Source organism: Zeugodacus cucurbitae, chromosome 5, assembly GCF_028554725.1.
Source record: "Zeugodacus cucurbitae isolate PBARC_wt_2022May chromosome 5, idZeuCucr1.2, whole genome shotgun sequence".
NCBI classification, from domain to species: Eukaryota; Metazoa; Arthropoda; class Insecta; order Diptera; family Tephritidae; genus Zeugodacus; species Zeugodacus cucurbitae.
Window position 1 is genome coordinate 44,196,679 of NC_071670.1, and position 24,136 is coordinate 44,220,814.

The 24,136-nt window shown below is 35.5% G+C and overlaps 2 protein-coding genes across 3 annotated transcripts; both read right to left on the minus strand.

Moving 5' to 3' along the window:
- Positions 1-410: 410 nt before the first annotated feature.
- LOC105213712 (E3 ubiquitin-protein ligase ZNRF2) lies at positions 411-24,048 on the minus strand. 2 transcript variants are annotated; one of them, XM_054230477.1, is made up of 5 exons: positions 22,284-24,048; positions 7,174-7,269; positions 2,519-2,624; positions 2,388-2,459; positions 411-2,237 (listed from the first exon to the last, which is right to left on the minus strand). In XM_054230477.1, exons 1-4 carry the CDS (start codon positions 22,978-22,980, stop codon positions 2,402-2,404), a joined length of 957 nt encoding a protein of 318 aa, XP_054086452.1. In that variant the 5' UTR covers positions 22,981-24,048; the 3' UTR covers positions 411-2,237; positions 2,388-2,401. The 2 variants fall into 2 exon arrangements, with proteins under 2 accessions (XP_054086452.1, XP_054086451.1); XM_054230476.1 differs by having other exon boundaries at positions 411-2,242; positions 22,284-24,046.
- On the minus strand, positions 10,634-14,227 carry LOC128921852 (fibrinogen C domain-containing protein 1-like). The gene is made up of 2 exons (XM_054230478.1): positions 12,492-14,227; positions 10,634-12,432 (listed from the first exon to the last, which is right to left on the minus strand). Exons 1-2 carry the CDS (start codon positions 13,130-13,132, stop codon positions 12,279-12,281), a joined length of 795 nt encoding a protein of 264 aa, XP_054086453.1. The 5' UTR covers positions 13,133-14,227; the 3' UTR covers positions 10,634-12,278.
- Positions 24,049-24,136: the final 88 nt, after the last annotated feature.

Genomic DNA, 24,136 nt, shown 5'->3' on the forward strand with positions numbered 1-24,136 from the left:
ACATTTTACATACAGCAACGTACAAGCACATAAAGAGTGTTACATTAATGCTTTTGTTTTTGCTTTTTAATGCCCATACTGAATGAATTTCGTATTACAGCCGCGTGTAGTACTTTTACTAACTGCGTTTCCAATTCAAATTTGTTTGTTTGTAATTCTGAAATTACTTTAATTACTATTAAATTTAAATTTGTTATTCCGTTACTTAATGTACCGCTAATTGGCGCGTACGCGCTGCTCGTGTATATAAATATGTATGTATGTATTTTTTCTTTTTTGTTTGTGTATGTTCTGGTATTATGTACTATATTATCGTATGTTTGTAAGTATGTACAATTTTTTAACGGCTACGCTTAATATTGATTTGGTATATGCTTGACAAGATTTTCACGTTTTGCTTCGTTTCTTGGTTTTTACCTTCTAACATTATGTAGTACAACTGAGCTGATACCGGATTTCCAGTAATTTTAACTTTTTAGCGCACTATTTTTGATTCTTTTTCTACTTGACGTTTTATGTGTGTGTGTGTGTTGTTTTGTATTCAACTACGGTGAAATGCGTTGCAATATTTTACTTTAAAATTTTATTTCGTTACTTGCGGCGCTAAATCTGTCTGTCTGTTTATTTTATTTTTTACTTTTGTGATTTATATTTGTGTGTTGTTGTATTAATTATTGTTTTAATTTTCAGTTTGTTTCTTGCTTAATTTTTTTTTTTGGACATTTGATGACCAATTTTTCGAGCCTAAACTTAAACGTTTATACATAGCTATGTATATATGTATGTATGTATGTAAATATAGTTGTTTTTATGTATTATATGTATGCTTGTATATTCAGTTAAACTTATTATTTTTAACCATCAGCCATAGAATTATGCCACAATTGCTTAAACTTTTAATTTTCATTTAATTCATATATATATATATATATCTATATGTATATATATATTTGTATACATATTATTAAATTTATTTATTTATTTATGAAATGATATTGACAATTGCGTAAAGTGTACTGTTCAACTAACAACTCTGCATACACCTCCCGTTCCAATTGATGTGGTGATAAATAATCAGTAACCACACTTGCCTCACATGCCTTATTGCGTTGTTGTTATGCGTATATAATTGTTGTTGTTGTTGTTTTTTCTTCGTTTTATTGTTGTATGTGTTTTTATATATGTGTTTTCTCATTGCGGCGGGGAGTTATATTGGCTCAACATAAACAATTCTTACTTCTCAATTACAATTCACAACATTTCCTAGACTAAAAAACTATTTTTTTGTTTTGTTTTTGTTTTAGTATTAATTTTTTTTTTTTTGTTATTTTCTTGTTTGTTACTCGTTTGCTTGTTGTATGTATGAAAGTGTTTACAATTTAAGCCAAATCAAAAAACAGTCAACATGAAATGAGCAAAAATCATATATATATGTATACACAAAACTTATATAGACGATCACAATTAAATAACTAACGCACACTGGGCTGCAGTGCGCAGCACCTTTTTTGTTTTGTTTTTGTTTTGAGTTCATTTACAAACGCGCCTTCAACGCCTTCATCTTCGTTCATCCATCGCTCATCTATCGTTCTTCATCATTCATCCATCGTTCATCGTTACTTCCGTTCATATATTATCGTTGTTATTGTTGCTGCAGTTATTGTTGTTCCGTTACGTTTTGTGTATTGCGAAACATGGCCTTGCAGTTACCCTGCATCGTATACTGCTGCTTTTGGAGTTGATTAGAGTTGAGTTGAGTTGTTTTGAATTCAGTTGAGTTGTTTGCTGCTGCTGCTGCTGCATTGGTAACTGCGCCTATTCAATGGGCTCTAATGCCCTCCTAACATGCCATCTCATCTTCACCTCCTCATATAATATATACAATACAATTTAAATCACAACAAAACTATTGCATATGCATATTCATAAACGATAAGACACACAGAAATTACGAACATACAATATATATATATATATCTTATTTTTGCAATTTTTTTTATAATCTTTTTTTTAGTTTTTTTTCTCATTTACTTGCTTAAGTTTTTTTTATATATATAATTTAAAGTTTATGTTATTATGTTCACCTATTTTTACGTCACAGTATAAAAAAGAATTTACAACTAATTTCTATTTTATTATTATTTGCTGAATATATATATATATTATATCACTAGATTCATTATTACTCAATAAATTGATTAGTTATGATTCCAATTCAACGCTCTCTCGCACTAAAACTGTACTGTAGCATTATAATCAATGTAAAGTAGTAACGTAAAACGTAAAAAACCGGGAAGAGAAAGCACAAAAAAAGTAGAAAAGAAGAAAAGAAAATTTTAAATTTGAGTTATCCTTGTTATATTAAAAAGTATTATTGCCTAATTTACTTAGTGAGGTTTAACTAGTCTCCTGGATGCTCTGGGCAGGATCGATTCACTTCGAACCATCGATCGATGCAGCTGCAAGAGAGTAACGGTTATTAGTGTTTATTTTCATTGCAAATTCACCGAAGACTTACCCTTTATGATAAATACATAAGCACGGCAATCGTGCAATAATATCACCGGGATTCAAATCTTCTAAGCAAATTACACATTCGCCCTTGGCATCGGATAAAACATCCTCTGTAAGAAATTAAGAAAAAAGTAATTGAGTAAGAATTTATTTCATTTTTTAAGAATTTTTTACGATGTTGCCACTTATTTTTAATTTTTTTTTTTTTTGGAAAAACTATTATTTATTTATTTTAAGAAATGTTTTTATAATTTTATACGAAGTTGCCACATATTTAAAATTTTATTATATTCAATATTTTTATAATTAAAATTATTATTATTAAAAAAAATTAAAAAAAAGTAATTATTATTTTTATTAAATGTTTTAAAATTGTTTACGATGTTGCCACTTATTGAAATTTTTTTAAGAATTTTATACGATGTTGCCACTTATTTTTAAATATTTTTTTTGGAAAAAACTATTATTCATTTATTTTAGGAAATGTTTTTATAATTAAAATTATTAGTATTATTATTAAAAAAAATTTTGAAAAAAAAAGATTATTAATTTTATTAAAAGTTTTTATAATTTTATACGAAGTTGCCACATATTTAAAATTTTTTTTGCAAAAAAAAATTTATTTATTATATTAAATATTTTTATAATAAAATTATTGTTATTAAAAAAATTAAAAAAAATAATAATTAATTTTATTAAATGCTTTAAAAAATTTTACAATGTTGCCACTTATTAAATTTTTTTTATATTTTTTTTGAAAAACCTATTGGTTACGCTGGTACAAAATAGGAAATTTTTTCAAATTTTAAATATAACTTGGAACAGGGTGGCAACCTTATTTAGTTACTAACTTCTTTAGAAAAATATAATATTAAGGCATACCTAAAAAAAAGAAATAAAAATAAGAATATTTTTGTTATAACCTTTGTTTACAATCGAGATATCGAGCTTTTTTTCACGTAAATTTTTATTATAAAAATTTTGTTCTGTGGAATTAATGAGAGTCACGTCTATTTCATTTGACATAATATATGAAAAGTAGTTTCACAGTATAGCGTTCTCAGTAATTTTTATTCAATTACTTGTCTACGAATGGCTTTGTGGATTATAAAAAACGGAAACTGATATTTTTTATTATCAAACAACTTTTTTGAGAGTTTTCGGATTTCGGTATTTTTGATTAAAAATGTCAAATATAAGATTATAGATGTATGTATATTCAGCGTCCCAGAATTAACGATTTGAAATAAGCAAGTCACAAAAACACTGGCAATTTAAATATATATAGGGTTTTTCAATAGGAAGGTACAAAAGTAGACCGATAGGGACAGCAAACGCTCTATCTCTCTCTCTATCTCGCTCCATCGACATTTCTCTTCAGTAAGTTTTGTCATTCCATCATGGAAAAATATACGATCCAATAAAGAGCTGAAATTATTAAAATTTACTACGGAAATTCGGAGTCAGTGGCCTCAACTTTAAGAGCGCTATGTCCACTTTATGGTCGTCATAATCATCCTGTCTGAGAAACAATTGAGCGTCTAGTGGAAAAATGTACCCGTTCCAGTAAGACAAAGGATTGCCCGTTTATGGGCCGACGGCGTCATTGAGCCGTACTTCTTCCGTGATGATCAGAGCGGCGCGTTACTGTGTATAGGAATCGCTACCGCTCAATGACAACAGAATATTTTTGGCCCTCAGAATATTTTTGACCGTCAGCTCATTCGGGGCTCCCATGTACTGTTGACAGTCACAATTTTAAGTTGAGAACCAGCAGCAACTTGCCAACAGCTGCTACTTTGGACTGAGTAGGCAAAGTGAAAAGTGAAGTTCTCTCTCGACGAACATAAACCAAACCCTACGATGATGAGGGACTATCATTCCCGTCCTACTCGATGGTTTTCGAGAGAAAGGTTTCGCGGAATATTTACGGTTCCTTAAACATTGGCAACGGCGGCTACGTTGCCTAGGTCACGTTTTCGAAAGGAACGATGCAGTACCCGCTGGTAGAAGCCGAGGAAGAGGGAGACCTCCACTCCGTTAGAACCACCAGGTGGAGAAGGACGTGGCTTCACTGGGTATCACTATCTGCTAAAAGGTGGAGTGAATGGCGCGCTGTTGTGGACTCGGCTATAACCGCATAAGCGGTGTCTACACCACTCTAAAAGAAGAAGTTTGGTGAATGTGTTATCTCACGAAATGGCCCAGTCACTTAGACGCTTTGGTCGTGCGATTTGACGTCGTTAGACTATTTCCTGTGGGGCTACGTGAAGTCTATGGCCTATGCCAACAAGCCAGCGACGATTGATGAACTTCATACGAATAGCGAACGTGAAATTGCAGCAATATCGGCCGATTTATGCTTGAAAACCGTCGGAAATTGAGTGCAGCGTCTGGACTTCTGCAATCATGCCCGTGGTGGCTATGCAAAAGAAATCGAGTTCCATACATAGTGGTAAAGAAGACACAGGTATAAAAAATTCCATTGATATCCCAAACCGTTTATGTTTTATTTAAATTACTTTTATAGCGCTCTTATTGAAAAACCCGTTACATATTTACCGAAAGTATGTAGAATAACAAATGGAACAAGTAAGGAAGGGCTAAGTTCGGGTGTAACCGAACATTTTATACTCTCGCAATTTATTTATTTAACTTTATTTATATTATGTAATACACAATTTGACCCACATATTCGTCATATATATTGTATAAAGTCCATTGAAAGTTGGAAACCATAATATTAGGTTAGAAGCATCGAGGTCCTCATGTTCGATTAATGGGGCCTTGAAAACCTATGGTCCGATTTTGGCGAATTTTAGAATGGGGCTGCCACACTATAAACATCTTATTTGTGCAAAGTTCTACACCGATATCTTCACTAGTGCTTACTTTATATATTGTAATGTAAACGATTCAGATCGTCTTCAAAGTTCTGGTATATAGGAAGGAGGAGTGGTTGTGAAGCGATTTGTCCTATTTTCACAACATATCATTGGGATGTAAGGAAACTATTACAAACCAAGTTTCATTGAAATCGGTCGAGTAGTTCCTGAGGTATGGTTTTTGACCCATAAGTGGGCGACGCCACGCCCATTTTCCATTTTGTAAAAAATCTGAGTGTAGCTTCCAGCTGCCATTACTTATGTGAAATTTAGTGTTTTTGACGTTTTTGGTTAGTAAGTTAACCCACTTTTAGTAATTTTCAACCTAACCTTTGTATGGGAGGAGGGCGTGGTATATATAAAATATACAAAAAACCTATTTGGGGGCGCGGCCATGGCCACTTCTCCAAAAAAAAATTACATCCAAATATACCCCTTCATAGTGCGATCCTTCATACCAGATTTTATTTCCATAGCTTTATTTATGGCTTAGTTATGGCACTTTATGTGTTTTCGGTTTTCGCCATTTTGTGGGCGTGGCAGTGGCCCGAGCAACTCTTGTTGCGAGAGTATAAAAATATGGAAAACTATATATATTCGATTAAAAATATAAAATATAAGGATCTCTATATTCAGAGCCCCTAGAATTTACGATTTAGAATAAGCAAGTCATTAAAACACTGGCAAGTTTAATATGGATTGGTTAACATCGGTTTGGTAGGGATGACAGGGCGTATACGTTATTTTTTGTCATGTATGGAAATAAAGAAATACATTGAAAAATCCACTTTTTTCTGGGTATTGGGGATTGAGCGATATGTAAAAAAAATAGTTTCTGCGATTTTCGAAATCAGTCTAAAAAATCGAAACATATGACTTCGGCATTTTTTAAATAAATATTATTATGTAAGTACAGAACATAGCAGAACGAGGTTAGAAACCTATTCTAACCTAAAAAAAAATGTCTTTTAAGGAACCTGCTACCCAAAAAAGCAAATTTCAAGCAGTTATTTAATTCAATTAAGTGCAATTAAGTGTGCTCCTCCAAAGTAAACTCAAATAAGTTGTTTTCGCCAGTAGGTAACACCATGGTGTCAGTATGAGCCAGGTGAGCACGTAATAAGCATGTTAGCGTAAATCAACTTCTCTGTTGGCATTGTTTTTGTATTTGATTATAACTGTTATTTACGATTTATTGATTTTCTGCTAATTTTCACACTTAAAACTATATTTGTGCATTTGTGAGTATGAATGAGTGTGAGTGTAATATGTAGCCTACAGAGACTTTCCAGCAAAGTGTAATTAAATAAATAATTGCTTTGAATGTTTGACGCATAATACTGAATACTGAATACTGCAAACTATTAATTACTTTAACAATTACATCGTTTTTTTTTCCTTATATAATGAATATGTATGGCTGAATGTTGTTGCAAACGTGTAATAAAATTGCATTTTTTGCAATTTACATAAATTAAAATAAAATTGCAGTAAATAAAAGAAAATAATAAAAAAAATTATAATAAATTAATAGAAGTTGTTGTTGTTGTTTTTTTTTTATTACAGGAGACAACTGCATATTATTATTATTTTTTTTAAATTTTTTTCTCAATTAAATTAATTTTTTTTTATTTTTTTTTATTTTTTTTTTCAATTAAATAATTTTTTTTTTTAATTTTTTAATTGAATTACTTTCAATCATTTCAATTATCGTTGTACACTTGTTATTTTTAATTTTTTTTTGTTTTTTTATTTTTTTTCACATTTCACTCACCATTGTATGACAGTCGCGGCTTAGTGAGGCACATAACTAAATGGCATTCAATATCGTCGGGCAACACAAATTTGTTACATACTGGACACTTAATACCTGGAAGTACAGAGAAAGAAGGAAAAATGAATGATGAACGTCACAAAAAAATATGTAAATATGTACAATACAGTTACATTATATGAATGTATATACAGTGGAACTTCCATAATTCGAACTTCTAAAAAGCGAAGATCTCCATAACTCGATGTCTTGAATTGGCAATAGAAGTCAAATTTCATACAAATTACCTTCCGTAACTCGAAAGTCTCTCTAACTAGAAGTTTTTTTTGTGATTTTTTGTATGGTGATTCGAGTTATGGAAGTTCCACTATATATGTCTCTGTATATGTGTGAAAAAGCCATTTGGAGCACACAGTTAGTAAGTTAGTGTATATTGGTTATTACGTAAACGCTGACTATTTATGATGACTAATCGTCGGTAAGTGGTGAATGCACCAGCTGCCCCGGCACTTTGGTAGCAATCAAAAACTTGTGTTTATTGCAGCAAATGTTCTTGCAGACTTCACGCGGATTTTTGTTGGAGTTCAACACACATGCGCAACCGCACAAATACACATACAGACACACACACAGACACATGCAATTGTGTGGTAAAAGTTAATTTTACAATTGAGGTTTGAACTTACTTAAAGGTCATACGCCGGTTATGCACACATATATGTATATTTACCAAAGTACTAAGCGATTTATATTAATTTGGTCTACATAGCGTTATTAGCATTAATTTACTCAATAATGAAATGTTAATTTAGCAAGTACGTATGTAGGTGTGTGAGTAAGCAGCTAGAAATAGTATTATACTCTAAATATTGAATTTTATTTGTTTGTGTTGGTGTTTTTTTAGAGGTTAGGTTGAGTTCTATTATAAGAATCAACCCCACCCTACCTCCAAAAATTACTTAGAGTAAATACTGAAGGATGTCTATCGGTAGGAATTATGAATAGACGAAAATATATTAAATTTCGGTGAGTTCTTCAAAATATACTGTAAAATCTACAACGTAAACTTGAAAGAGATGAGTCTTTTTCATCTGTTCTGTAAAGGTTGAAGACTAAATTATGTTATAATCGTTAGAATTGATAGATTTTAGTTTCAAATTGTTGAAGACTGCAAAATGAAAGCATTTTACAACTTTTTGGAAGATTATTTCTCAAGAACTAAACTCTTTGGACCCACAAGATTGCTTCCACTGACAGATAATTTTCTTCACGATCAGAAAATGCAATATATTTTACAGATAAATCTCGATAAGTTGGTAAGTTTCAATAATTCTTGAGAAGGAATCCCAAAAAATTCCAATAATGTTAAACTGACCGCAACCAAAATTATGTATTACTCATTATATTCCAATGAGCTTGTCAAACGATAAATTATCGAAGTTTATTAGAGATCAGTCAACATTTAAGATAAAGGATCCCACTTGGACAGCTATAGGCGCCGGTAAATTGTCATTCCGAAAGACTCCTGAGTATGGATCGCAAAGATCGGCAATTTTCGTCCGAGCCCGTTCCTAGCCTCATCGCATATACGAGTACGCCTATTCCGCAGTGTCCGGTGAGTACTCCCACTATTGCGTCAAGGTGAATATTTTAAGTAGCGAACCTTAGCAAGTAAATAGTTCAGCCGAACTCTTATGTTCCACTCTGAGCCAAAAAGATTACGCAAATCAAACGGTTCTGGTTGTTAAAAGGCTGGCGAGAGGTCGAGTGATCCAGCGCTAGAGCACAAAAGGACAACGGAGCCCGGCTCGTTCACAGCATGCATAAATTGGATAACGGTTACCCTTTCTTGTGAGCTCATCCGCTCTGCATTTCCCAGCGATTCCGCTGGCACCCGATACCCAAATGAGTCTGATAGTGAAATAGCTTTTTTGATGTTAGGTTTGCTAGTTTACAGGAAGAACCTATTTCTGGGGGAAATTCCAGTGCAATTATTGAACTCACTGCTTTTGACGAAAATGCCTGGAAGGGGTCTAGTAAAAGACGGACAAGCATTGCGTTAAGACAAACTCTGAAAACGACAGAAGACTGAGGAGCAAACGAAGAAAACTACAGAGAATCAGATAAACTAGTGAAGATCAAATAATATTACGACTTACAAACAGTTAGACCAAACGACAAAGCAAAGAACATTAGTTTGAATAACCTGGGAGACGTCGAGATCGAAATGGATAGAGTAAAAGACTTTCGGTGTCTTAAAAATTATTATATTGGCGCAGTGCTGCTTTAAAGCACTAAAACAACTGTTGAGGATCACGTACTACTAGATAATCTAGCACGCCATTCTTTATACTAGAATCAAATATAGACCAATAAAAGTATACTGGTGGATTAAGGGATCAAATAGATCGATAACAGTGATCTTGAAACCGCCAATAAGTTTCCTTAAACTGCAATCGTAAGTAGTCTCTTCTACAATATGGCGCATATATACATTTTCAGGGTCTCCGACTCGTAACTGCGCATGCAATATGAAGAAAGAAAGTTCATTATACATTTGTGGTACTTCATAGTTTAATGCATTGTGAAATCGCACGTCGTTAACTCAAATGAAGTGGTTTGTAGGTGTATTCGTGCAGCGGTATTTACTTTTGCAATAAAGCTACTGACAAAATATTTACGCAAGACTTTTATTAAGTCACTTAGGTGTGCGATTAAGCGGTTATCTGTGTGATTAAGCGGTCACGAAGACCGAAAATTCGCTTGTAGATACTCGTACTTTATGCAATTGCCTAAAATAAATGAATGCGTAATATGCTAGACCGACATTCTCCCCCCATGATGTGTCGTTTCTTATCAGTAGCGCTTGATTTGTGTTTTTGTTGTTGTTCTTGGTTCGCTTATCTTTTTACGATCGATTCAAAACACTTTTTTATTGCGACGATTTGAAGCAATGTAAACACTCTCAACGAACAATTTGCTCTACAGCTATTTATAGGCATTAATTGCGATCTGTTCTAGAAAATAATTAGCGCTCGCAAGCGTGCAACGGTATGCATATACATATGTGCCACTTCATTATATAAATAATATCACATTAGAATATGCCATTATTTTGAACGAGTAATGGATCGATTGGCGAGCGCACAATCGATTCCATATTGCGGTCATTTGCACTTGCCCCTGTTGGCCAGTGTAGTGTTTGGCCGATTACGGCGACGACTGACTATTGCTATTGATCGTTCTTTTGAACCATAACATGTTGGGGCTTAAGCTTATATGTAAGTATTTAACATTATATTTAGACGGCTGTGTTTATTGCTATTTGTGTGTATGTAAAGTGGTGTATGAGTATGAGTATGAGTAAACAGGTGCATAGGTATAGCGTACAAAAAATCATTAAGTAAGTCGTCAAACGAATGATTTTTTTTTTACATTTTCTTTAACGTTTTTGCTGCACATTTAATTGCGTACTTGTAATTGTCCGATTACGGTCTACTTACTATACTTTTTGTTTGTTTTTCTTAATTGTACTGTCGGTTTTTAATCATTAGTTTTAGGCGTGTTTTTATGGGTATTTTTTTATTTTTAGTTTATTTTTATTTATTTTTTTTGTTATTATTTATTGCTCAGTTTTCTTATTGAACTAGGTTTTAGAGTTGTATTATTTTTTTCTTGCCTTTTTATGTTTTTTTTTTTTAATCTATATATTTTTAACAACAAAGTTTCTAAGAGCGTATAATAGTTTTGACACCTAAAACTAAAAGAGTCAGATATAGGGTTATATATACCAAAGTGATCAGGGTGACGAGTGGAGTTGAAATCCGAATGTCTGTCTGTCCGTCCGTCCGTCCGTCTGAGCAAGCGATAACTTGAGTAAAAATTAAGATATCTTGATACACATGGTATATACATTTTCCTTGTTGAAAATGGGCGAAATCGGTCCGCAACCACGACTACTTTTTAATATATACATAAGGAACCAAAGGAGATAGCGGAATAAAAGTTTACACAAATAGAGCATATAATCTCTCTCTGGCTTCACTTGTGAAAAAATTGTCGAAAACGGACCATAACTTTTCAATGCCCGGGATATCGAATATGAAGAACTCAGTGCCTTATGGTAATTTTTCACAGAAAATATCAGTAAATCTCTCAGACATTCAAAAGAAATTCAAAGAAGATGTGTTTCTTCTAATAGTGTGTTTTCGTACCAAAAATGGTTAAAATCGGGTCATACTTCCCTTATCTGCCATATACCTAATTATTGTTTTTTTTTTTTCAAAAATACAGTTGCTTTATACCTTATAAAGCGGTTAATATGTGAAATATCCTAGCCTAAATTAATTGAGCGTATAGTCTTGGATATAGTGTACCTTGGCGGTGAAAATGAGTGAAATCGGTTCAGGAATTACCTCAGGTCTCTTATACTATTTATAATGATTTTCGTTATTCTATTGGACATTTTGCCGAATATATGTGTCGAATTGTGTGTTATCTTAATGAAATTTCATCAGACAATTTGCGAGAGTATAAAATGTTCGGTTACAACCTTTCTTATTTGTTGGAATAGCATTTGGCTCCTTCAGCGCTTTCTCGTATGTTTGTAAAGCGATCGCCCTTTAGGGTTTGACAATTGGTTTGAAGTATTTTTTCTACTTTGTAGTTGTCTTAAAAAAATATGATATGAGTACAGAAATATTTCCCATTTCGAAATAAGTCGATCTTATTCGTCTTTGATATCCCAAATTCAACTCTTTTCGTAGTTTTAGGTGTTTCAAACAGCCTAGAACTATTATACTCTGTGCTTTGGGAGAGTATAAAAATCATAAAAAGTACAAACTTAAAAAAGAATTCGTAAAAGAGGGAGGGAAAGATATGCACCATCAACGAATAGTTCGAAAGTGAAACATGAATTTGCATTTGATTTCCTGATTTATTTCTAGAACAATGGGGGATCTGTTACAAAACCAACTAATTCTCGAAAGAACATGCCTCTTTCAGGCAAACACAAATAGGCATGTGTATAATAATTTCATTGGTGTTGAATGTTGAATGTGCAAGGAAATATATTACGACTTTGCTAGCAGTCTTCATTTATCAACTCAACATCTTTGTGCCCGTATTGCCGCACTATCTCTTGGTCTAATTTCCATGTGCGCGTATTTCAACGAATAATTGTTGCCGTGCCATTTTTCCCAGTCGATGCCTACATTATATCTTTCTTGCTTGCCTTTAAGATACTCACCATTTAGGTTACTAAAAAGGTGATAATATTTAGACACTAAACTTTTGAAAACTTGCCAAATGAATTTTACCTGAAGAGACAGCTGTTGTACCACCAGCCCCCTTTGTACTTCTCCGCACAATTCGAACTCCAATTGTCATTATCCTGATCATATGTACTGAACTTTTCCCCATCGTGGTAACCGAGCAAGGAATCGCCTGCATTCCCAGAATAGTTTCCCAAAATATTCAATTCATATTTTTGGCTTTCATCGCCCACCGCGAAACTATCGTAGTGGGCGTACCTAACGTCATCGTTGAAATCATGCAATTCGATTTGTAGCTCATTGAGTTGTACTTGGGTGAGCGCATGCAGTTTGTCCAAGCCAATGAAGAAATTTGTGTTTAAATTTCCGAAGCCATGCTTGTAATCATTCCAATTGCGATTGAAGTCGATGCTGGCGTCCTCTCTACGCTGCACCAACAACCAGGGATCACCGCCGTTGCCATCGAGTAAGCAGTAAACGTAGAAGGGTCGATGCGTCCAACCATCTAACGGTAAACGTATTTGATAGATGCCACTTTTGGCCTCTGCACCCGCGGAGCACACTGCCTCAGCACAGTTGGCAGGTAGCGGCCTAGTATTGGACTCCTCGTTCAAAATATATGTCGAGGCGGTGCTCAAGCAGATCACCAACAGCGCAGCGTTAATTTTTATATATGAAGATACCATCTCGAATGGATTTTTTGGACTAATCACTCGGATAGAAATGCATCGGTATTTATATTTGAATTCTCAAAAATATGTACTATATTCTCTTGCCTCAAACAAAAACGTGTCAGAAAATATTAAAATATTTAATATAATACATAAAATGTAAACAATTCTTGTGTACAAAATTCCAAGAATTGTGTACATTTTATCTAATAGCTTTAGCTTGACTGAGTATTTATTTTTATACTCTCGCAACAAAGTTGCTAAAGAGAGTATTATAGTTTTGTTCACAAAACGGTTGTTTGTGTCACCAAGAAATAAACGACGTCACGGGTTATATATATATAAATGATCAGGATGACGAGTGGAGTCGAAATCCGGATGTCTGTCCGTTCGTCTGTCCGTCTGTCCGTGCAAGCAATAACTTGAGTAAAAATTAAGATATCTTAATGAAACTTGGAACACATATTCCTTGGCACCCTGAGGAGGTTGCTTTCGAAGATGGGCAAAATCGATCCACTGCCACACCCACAAAATGGCGAAAACCGAAAACCAAAAACTTATACAGTGTCATAACTTAGCCATAAATAAAGTTATGAAAATAAAATTTGGAACATAGGATCGCATTAGGGAAGGGCACATTTGGATGTAATTGTTTTTGAAAAGTGGGCGTGACCCCGCCCCCAAATAGGTTTTTTGTATATAACTCGCAAACCAATAAAGCTATATAAACCAAACTTTTCGCAGTCGTTTCTTTTAGCCATTTCCTTATACAGTCCAAAAATGAAAGAAATCGAATAAGAACCACGCTCACCTCCCACACAAACGTTATGTTGAAAATTACTAAAAGTGCTTTAACTCACTAACGAAAAACGTCAGAAACACTAAATTTTAGAGAAGAAATAGCAGAAAGAAGCTGCACTCAGTTTTTTTTTACAAAATGGAAAATGGGCGTGGCTTTGCCCACTTATAGCTTAAAACCCATACCTCAGGAACTGCTCGACCAAATTCAATGAAATTCGGTATATAATAATTTCTAGACACCCTGATGACACGTGTGGAAAATGAATGAAATCGGTTTACAACCACGACAACTTTCCATATAACTCAATTTTGAACTCCATCTGATTCCTTTACCAATGAAGATAGCGGCATAAAAGTTTACACAAAGACTGTATATGATCTATGGCATAACATGTGAAAAAATTGTCGAAATCGGACTATAACTTTTCAATGTCCCGGATATCGAATATGAAGAACTCAGTGCCCCATGGTAACTTTTCACCGAAAATTTCGGTAAATCTCTCAGGTATCTTAATTTAATTCAGAGGAAATATTTTTCTGCTAATAGTGTGTCTCTGTATCAGAAATGGTTAAAATCAGGTCATAACTTCACCTAGCTCTCATATAGCTAATTATAGGATTTTCAAAAATACGACGGGCTTAATAGCTTATAAATCGGTTAATATGTGAAATATCTTAGCAGAGTGTAAAAGAGTGTAAGAGAGTAATGTATGTTGGTGGTGAAAATGAGTGAAATCGGTTCAGAAATTACCACAGCCTATATGCTATATTAGATGATTTTCGTTTTTCGATATGTCGAATATATGGGTAAAATTGTGTGTTATCTTAATAAAAATATTGCAATAAATTGAGAGAGTATAAAATGTTCGATTGCACCCGAACTTAGCCTTTCCTTACTTGTTTTGTTTTATTTTACTTCTGTATTTATACTTTTTTGTTAATAATTCTTTTTGTATTATTATATATATTTTAGATAATTTATAATTATTTGTATTTTAATTCATATTATTTGTTATTGACTTTTATATTGTTTTTAAATTTTTATTAATCTTATTTATTTTTTATCATAGGAATTTTTAACATTTTTTTCCCCAATAAAAATATTGTGTTTGTTTTTTTTTTATTTTCTGGTAATAAAATTTTGTTTATTATTATTATTTTTTTTTTAATTTTTTTTAACAATGCAATTTTCTATTATTATTTTTAAATTTTTTCTCAATTTAGTCCAATTTTTCTTATCTTTCTTATTTATTTTTATCATTTCTTATATATATATACATGCGGCATTTTTTTATCACTTAGCGCCATAACTTACCAACATATTTGCTCGTCGTCGTTGGATATTCGCCGTGCACATTATTCGGATTGCCGAAAACCTGACCCATGTTGATTGTTTGTTTTTATTGATATATATATATATTTTTTTTTTTTTGTTTTTTGTGTTTTGTGTTTTGTCGCTTCTTTGCAGCGCCGCCGCGCGTTTTATTGTTAAATAATTAAACTTTGTTTTCGAGGAATTTTCTTTCTCAATAAATAAACACAGGTCTGCTTTTGCCTTTTTTTCACACACCTTTATTGGACACACGTTTAAGAATTTTGCTTGTTTTTTGGCGAGCAAAACAGTTATTGTCTTTTCTTTTCTTACTGGCTTTTTTGTTTGTTCTTTGTCTTATCGACGGTAAGTGCTACGTGCGCGGAAAAAATATTATTAGAGCGGTGCAAAAAGTTAAACACATGCATACAAAGGCACACACATACATACATAAAATATAAACATATATATGTACACTAATTATTTGTTTGTTTGTATGTTTGTTAGCACAAGAAATATAACTCGTTCATGGCCGCGACTATACATACATATGTGTTTCGCAGACTTCGCGCGATCACTCGAAATAAATACGCAATTCTGCACCGACTACGCCACGCCGCGCCCCGCCCCTAACACCACACAACACTATCGTCAGTTTAACACACACACACAGGAGTACATATTTACTGCTACCAACTGTTCCAACTCGCTACCATGTGTGCTTTACGACCCGGCCAATTTTAATCCTTCACAGCGCAGTTGCCTTATCTTATGCAAACACTTCGCCGCGCGCGTGAAGAACACAAACGGACGCACGGACGGACGGTCGCGCTCACCCATGCAAGAGACACATGCAAGGCGTTGTATAAACAAAGAGCAGAGAAATAGTTAAGCGGCGACAAATGCGGGGGTGGCCGGCGCACGAGGGCGTTACTACTGGTCGTATAGACTAGGGTGGACAGACGAACAGACGGACAGACATGCGCTGCATTCAGTGCAACCACACACACACAGCGAAATGCAGTCCACTAGCTCAGTGCCTGACAGGTTCGGCGCAACAACTCCGTCGCAACACCAAGCTATGCCGAAAGCGAAAGCTCCATTGTGGCTCTTGGGAGCAGTTGTGTGACTACATGCAATTATGTATGTTTGTTTGTATATTTTACGTTACTCTACCCTGGCTGATTGTGCTTTGTTCTGTCAGCTTTCAAGTGAATGATTGGCTTTTCATTGTTGTTGTTGTTGTTGTTGTTGTTATTATTGGCTTAATAATTGCACGGCTTGTGTTATGACGAACGCCTTGCTATCTTCCTGTTTAGTTGACGCCGTTCAACGCTCCCGAAAAAAAGCGAAAAACACGTAATAAATGGGACTGAATGGCGAGTGTAAGCACTTCCCGGAAGATTCTACGTCGCGTGTGTGACCGCTACTGGTGGATATGGTGAAATTTATATGAGCACAACATTATGACTCTGCGGTCAGGTAAAGCACAAAAAAAAACAACTTTTTAATAACAACAACAACACCAACAACAAAAAAACGCGAAGTAAAAACTAATGCTTTCAAGCGCGACGTATGTATGTATGACGTACAATCAACGTGATTGCGTCAAAGTGTCCGGCGTACATTGCACTAAATTAGGAAAATGAATACAAGTTTGTCCGTCGTTGTTTTTTTTTCACAGCTAAATAACACTAAGCACATATGCATGTATGTATGTATGTATGTGTGTGAGTGTATGAAATCAAAAGTCATTTTGCATTTACGCACAATTCACAAATTCACAGTTGTTCACTACTCTTGCTACGTTTAACGTAAAACACAGAAACAGAAACAGCAACTGTGTGTGGAGCACAAAAACCACAAAAAGATAACAAAACACGTTAAAAATTCACTTTTTTTTAAATTTTGTTGAAAATTCCGCTGTGAAAAATCGAATTTTTCGCACTCGAATATTCGCTGATCAACTCGGCATGAAACAACTGACTGAATGCCAACTGACTATTTGCGGTGACTACAACTGCTGTTGTCAGCTGCGTTGCGGCTGGCGCTGACGAACGACGGACCTGTTTGGCTGGCTGGCTCAGTTGCTTGCTCGCTGCTCTGGTCTGGTTGTGTAGCCGACACCGACACCGTATACGTACGTATCTCGCTTCTTTTCGACAATACTAATTGAGACACACACACTAGTGAGCACCTACTGCTCCCCTCAGAAGTATGTACATTAGCTAGCAGCTAGCTAGCTAGCTGGCCACCCTTGCCCATGTCTAGTACATAGCAGTGCTCGTGCACACGCATCACAGCAAAACACTCGACGAATCAAAGAATCACCAGCGCTGCGATTGTCTGTCTGTCTGACTGTCTGTGTCCGCTAGGTATGAACAGCTGTGTGTACAGATGTATCTATAGATACAATACATATGCAATTATATTTATAAATATGTATTTAAATATTTGTGAGCATTCCCACCAATTTTATTTGCTACGAGTACGAGTTTTGCGGTGCGTTTCAGTGTGGTACTGTGGGACAAAATGTGAATTTGTAATGAAAAATTATTATAAATATTTAGATTAAATTAGTTCGGAGCTGCATTAACGTATTTAAAAAAGACTTTTCGGGACCTCAATCCAAAAAAAAGGTAAGAACCAACACTCATTAGTCGCCTCAATCGTTCCAAAGCTAAATATTTTCAGACAAAGGAAGGTCTGGACCTTACATGAAAACAAAAAAAAAAAAAAGAAACAAGTATTCTTCCCAAAACAGTGATACCACATCCTGAACCTTTATCGAGAACCAGGTTTCTAATCTTTGGAGTCAGAACAGCAAACGTCAAAAAACATATACCTGGTATTCTTGCAAAGATGTTTTTGTGGCAGTTACCCAAATTTGTCGGAACCGGGAAGCCTAAATTAATTGTCAACCAAGTCATCTAACGGGAGGCCCAGGAAACCAACAGGGTCGAACCAAAGATAAACGAGTTTTAGAGGAGAGCTGGATTGAGTCATGCGGAAAGTCTTTGCATGTAGGACATATATTTAGTAGACGGGGTTCAGTCTGGATAGGTAGGAGTTTAACCTGCTATAGTATCCAGAACGAAGTTGATCGAGAGTCTTTCTACTTTCGCGAGGCAACTCGACCTCTGTGTCTGTGATGGTGTCCAAGTCCGCCATTCACGGGAAGGGAGTTAATGAAGGTGTTAGTGGCTCCTCTGTGAATGACGTTCAGTGCCTGTCGTACCCGAAGTCCGTTCGGTATAGTCCTGTATGTCGTCGACGTATTTCAGAAAGGTACTTTTGATGGCTCTGGGAGGCGGCTCGGCTTCCAGTAGATATGATTTCCACGAAAATATCCCAACAGAAACTGTTTGGAGGGAATTTCGTTATGCTCCTTCACAGGTACCATACGGGCTTCATTATGTAGATACTCGATCGATCGAATACAATAATATTCAACGTGTGGCCGCCGGAGAGCGGTGTTTTGACAAGTCTGAAGCTTCCCCATATTCGTTCTACTGCATCCAGGCGACCATATTTCGTTGCGGCCTTTACCTTGGTAATGGGATTATTAACCGTCGGAATCTTGATGCCATCAACGGAAATGTTCAGGTCTTGACTATACTCTTTCGTCCAGTTGGTGAATAAGGTGACTGTTGGGTTTCGTAGGGGAGAGTGTTAGGCTCCTAGCTCTTAGAAGTGAGAAAAGTCGAGGAGCTAACCGTTCACTTTCGAATACATGTCCTCGATTCCATTGTCCGAGGTCATTATAGTACAATCATCGGCGTAAGAGGTGACTGAGACTCGCTCTGGTGGTTCAGGGAGTTTCGAAATATAGTATGTAAATAGTATAGGGGATAGGACATTACTCTGCAATTTCTATTTATTTCATTTATTTCTGCAATTTTTTATAACGACATAGAATAGCCTCGATTAAAGGGCGAATCACTGATACCTTGTATCACAGAAGATTCCACTTGGACGGCTAAAGTCGCCAGTACTTTGTGATGCCACAAACAAAGCATTTTGAGCCTTTTACGAATTTGTTTAGGCAACTAATTTGTATTTCTTCTGGTTCTTCGTACTGCCAAAATGCTTCAGCCGCAATCTAGCGAAAGCTTAGCTTATATCTGGATGTTCGTATCTATAGATGTTTATATCTATAGAAGTTTGGCAAGGAATACCGAACACATAAAAGAGAAAATCATAAATAAATCATATTTTGACTTATGATCAAACCGAAGCTATATTTCCTTGAATAACTTTGAAGTTACAGTTAATTAGAAAGCTAAGATAGCTAATGGCAATAATAAGAGTTCTCTATAATTTTGAGGAAAGAAACATTTTGGTCCCTGTCAGTTAAGTCGGCTCGATTTTGGGAGTTGAAAATTCGTCGTGTGGTTGATTTGAGTGTTACAAAAAAGTGCGAGGTGGTAACCCAGTAATTACTAGTATGAAAGCTTTTGTAAGAACCAGGGTTTCTTAACCCCAAAGGGCTGTCGAGTAGTGACTCACTTACTGTTGCGAAGCTTATTGGAAATATTTTGATAAAATAGTTGGGTAGTTGATTGGTCCCCGACTTGAGCACATGATTTACGAGTTAAGGATCAACCCTACAGTCACTTATGTCCCCAAACCATTACGAGTGCCATGGAAACCAGTTGAAAGCACTTAAACCGGTTTAAACAAATCGTAAACACAAGTACACTTTAAAATGGGTCACATGAGAATAAGATTACACGCTTTCCTGACAAATATTGATTTGAGCACATTTAAATATTGCCCGACACCACAGTCCCACGACACACTTGTGACACTGTATAGGTGGGCAACAACAAAAGCACGATTTTTCTGAGTGTGTATAGGTTGGAGTTTTTTCCGATTAAAGCGCATTGGGAAAAATTGAAAAGCAGGCAAATGTATATACCCTTTATTGAGCGTATAAACGACATTCAGAAGAACAACTCACGATCACAACTTTGATAAGCGACCAACGCGACCAACGGAGCGCTTCTGTGTAAAGTTTACGCGTTACACACAACGCAAAGTGTATTTTATTGTAAATACATATAGTACATATATATGTATCGGGCAATCACCAGCTGAGCCAACAAGAGACCCACGGACTTGCAAATCAGATATGCACACAATCAAGCCAACCAACAAAAATAATCACTTCAAATTGCTTTTGCTGTCGCCGTCGATGTCGACGTCGCCTTTGCTTTTGTAACCTTTCATTTACTCCGTCTGTCATAATGCCGCTGCGGAGTTAAAGCAGTCAGTCGGTGAACATAGCGCACTTGTGGGGCCGCCACTTAGTCAATCAATTTACCTATCGGACGGAGAATCTATGTACTATATTAACTGACTTTTTTTTGGTTTTGTTAATTTCTGCCGTTAGCAATAAGCAGTTGTAGCCAGCCGCTTTAACAGTTACTATATACGTTTGTATGCATGTGTATAACTCGTCTTTTAATTTTAACACTAGATTCATTAATTACACTGCTAGTTGTTGCTGTTTTTATGCGCCAACTCCTTTAATAAATTAACATTTTTTGCTCCGAGCTCAGATTCACTCATTCACTACATACATTTATGTTCATTATTCTTTTCACTTTTATACAAAACTATTATTAATACTCAAGCGAATAGTGGCTCAGAGGCGACAGCACCAGTGAGCAGCTCAACACCAATTTCGATTATGTACTTGATATGTGCAAAACTTGACAAATCGCTAAACGAAGTATCTGCTCGTCGTCGGTCGGTATACTCGCATACTCAGCAGTACTCAGCTATTCTATTTATTCCTGCATTCGTTGTTACACGCCGTATATTGACTGACTGACTGTTGTTACCTTCTTCCTGCTTTTCGCACACTACTCGACTGGTTGGCTACCTACTGTCTAATAGCACATACACGCAAGGGGGTCGTAAATGATTTGACGGTGTTGCCAGCTGCTCTCGGCATCGCATTACAATGGATCTTTGGAAATCTTTCAACTGCAATGAACTACCAACAAAACAAAAATATCTTATCAGCTGCTCGCAAAAAGCAAACAAGTTGAATTGTTTTCCATTTAGAATCCGATTGTTTTTCATTATTATCATAGTCATGTAACTTGTTTGCCAAATTACACTATGTAGCTGTGGGTATATAGTATTTTATTAGCAGCAGCGGGCAAATAGTAAAATTAAATATATTTAATATCACTTTATTGTATTAAGATAAAGCAAATACTTGTGTCAACAAGTCCAAGTGGTGCCTTCAGGAAATTTAAACTGCATTTTAAGTTCCTTAGTTAGAAGTTAATCTTATTTGAACGAATCGGAATAGAGTGCACACTTGATTATATAAATTCTTATTAGTTACAACAACAAAACTGAAGGAATTTAATATTTATATAATTGCTAACATTGACCATGTAACGATAGGCGATTTTATAGGTCGTTCTCAGGACAGTCGAGTCAATATGAACGCATTGAAAGTAATACCACGACAACGAGAGCACCAAAACTATCTGAGTAATGATTTCTACTGTTACAACAACAATAATATACATTTTTCACTCATTGTTTATATTTCTCTTAGGTAGAAATAGCCAAAAATTCAAGATTACTTCATTAGCACAGATGCTGAGTTGATTACGCGACTTGACGGATTACTTTACGGTTCATTAGAACATTAATTAAAATATCGCACACGAAACGTAATGAATAAATATTTTTGTAAAACAAAAACAACACTTTGTTCAATGAGTCGCTAGCACTTATACTGAGCTTAGGAAAGCATGCGAGAAAGATTATAGAAGATTGTGATTACAAGCAAATATAGTTCTAGGAAACTTCGCAGTAAACATTTTTTGTACTTTTGTTTTAGTTGGAAATTTTAGTAGATTCTATAAAAAAAATAGTAATTTTTAATAAAAAAACGTTAGTCAGCGGCTCAATATAAAACTATTAATGGAAATGCACCTGGTATATACATATAAATGTAGAGTCATTGAGTTAGTTCTAATATAGTAACATCATCACAATTAGTAGAAAGCAAATCTCACTCACCATTAAATGACCAAATGTGCGATGGTAGCGATGTAGCTGTGTAGACGCGACCAATACCGCTCGCGCCACTCGATGAGGATGCCGCCAATGCAATGCTCTCCACAAAATTTGTGCCCGTTGCCGAAACATCCTGTAGATCTTCAAAGTTGAGTGTATGCGAATGTGGTGCACTCACCATACCGCGGCCACCATTACCACCACCGTTGCCACCACCATTCAGCATAAGTGTGTTGTCGTGAAATGAGCTACTACTGACCGGTACACTAACGCGAATACTACCAGTACCCATAACATCACCACCGAGTGGATAATGCGGATGTTGTAAATAATTGGTGGCAGCTGTAGCGTGCGTTTGTGAGGTTACACTGAATGCATTATTACTAGACGACGTGCCCACGGCTGGATGCGTATGCGGTCCAGCAGCGACACACGATGCGTGCGAATTGCCATGTTGTTGATTGTGTATATCTGGCACTGAGCTCAAACTGCGGGCACGCTGTCGATCGATGCTTGAACTCTGGACATGATGTTGCACCTGTAGACTGGGTAATGTACGCAACAAGTTAAAGCCTTGACCACCATCGGCGCTGCTATTGCCGGCGACTTGTGCAGCGTCCGTTCCAGTTGAACTGCTGGAAAAGGTACGCGAACGTGGGCTTTGGCCGCTGGCTGTCGGTGTACTTGCCTTAGCGCCCATTCGTTGGGTTTCAGTTTTGTTTCTTTTTAAATTGGTATATTGGCGAGCAGTGTGTTTTTTTTTCGTAGCGAAACAAGTTTATAAACAACTGGCGTTTTGTGCGTTAGAAATTTTTTGTGTGAATACCAAAAAGGTGTTTTAACGCCTCCACTGCGTCATTAGAAATGTCAAATTATTCCATTTATAATTTCACTCCTTTGCGATCCACAGCAAACGCGTGTGTTTTGCACAGTCAGCAACCAAGTTCTTTATTAAGAAAACTAGCATTAAAAGCGTTGTGGCCAAGTACTTTGTTAGTAAGGATAATGAACTGCTTAGTAGAGTGGGCACAGAGTCGCTAACCGACGTTGTTTACAGATTACTCAGTTTCCAACAATGTGCGCATAGACATCAAACAAAGGAAAGTAACTAACCTTTGTATACGTTATTAATTCAAATGGTGCGAGTCTGGTGTTTGCTTACGTTCTGTGCTCTTGTCTCTTTACTTAATTTGGTAGCATGAAGTGTGTGCGTTCCTTATGTGTTGTTGATCACTTTTCTATGCAACAATACGAAATTGCAATCGACAGCTATTGTCAGCAATATTAAACTTCGATTGCTTTATCGACAATTACCGGAGCGTATTCAATTTTTCAGCTCTTTAAGATAACCTTTTTTTTTTTGCCGAAAACGATTTGCCAATTTAATGATTATGATTGCCCTCTTATGAGCTATCACTGACACCGCTGATGTGCTGCTGTCTGCCTCTTACACCACCGTCGCCTTCGCTTTTGTTGCTTGCTGTTCCACTACTAGTTATTTTGCTAATTTGCTGACCGTCTGTTTTTCTGCGTTTTGTTGTTGAATATAGAATAACTTCTTTTTACTAATTGTATTTCACGTTTTCATTAGCTTTGACATTTGCTTTTAAATTTTGTATGCGATTCGTGTTTTTTGTATTAGGTTTTTTGTTTTTATTTTGCTTGAAATTTTTCAATTTACGGAGGAAACATTTGGTTAATTTACGAATTCTTTGTATTTTTGTAGCAAAATTTGACAGCGAGTCGACATTTTTCGGTAAAGACAAAAACGATATTGACATTAACGGCGTTGCCAATTTGCGTGGAAAGCGAAATTCGCAAACCCAAGATTTGCAGTGAATAATTATACTTGCGAT

What these genes read in the sequence shown, in the direction of transcription:
- LOC105213712 (XM_054230477.1), bottom strand. Translation starts at nt 22,980, where the DNA reads ATGGGCGCTAAGGCAAGTACACCGACAGCCAGCGGCCAAAGCCCACGT. An exon ending in GCACATTTGGTCATTTAATG is followed by an intron (nt 7,270 to 22,283) that starts GTGAGTGAGATT and finishes CTGTACTTCCAG; the next exon opens with GTATTAAGTGTCCAGTATGT. An exon ending in TTATGTATTTATCATAAAGG is followed by an intron (nt 2,460 to 2,518) that starts GTAAGTCTTCGG and finishes ACTCTCTTGCAG; the next exon opens with CTGCATCGATCGATGGTTCG.
- LOC128921852 (XM_054230478.1), bottom strand. Translation starts at nt 13,132, where the DNA reads ATGGTATCTTCATATATAAAAATTAACGCTGCGCTGTTGGTGATCTGC. An exon ending in TACAACAGCTGTCTCTTCAG is followed by an intron (nt 12,433 to 12,491) that starts GTAAAATTCATT and finishes TCACCTTTTTAG; the next exon opens with TAACCTAAATGGTGAGTATC.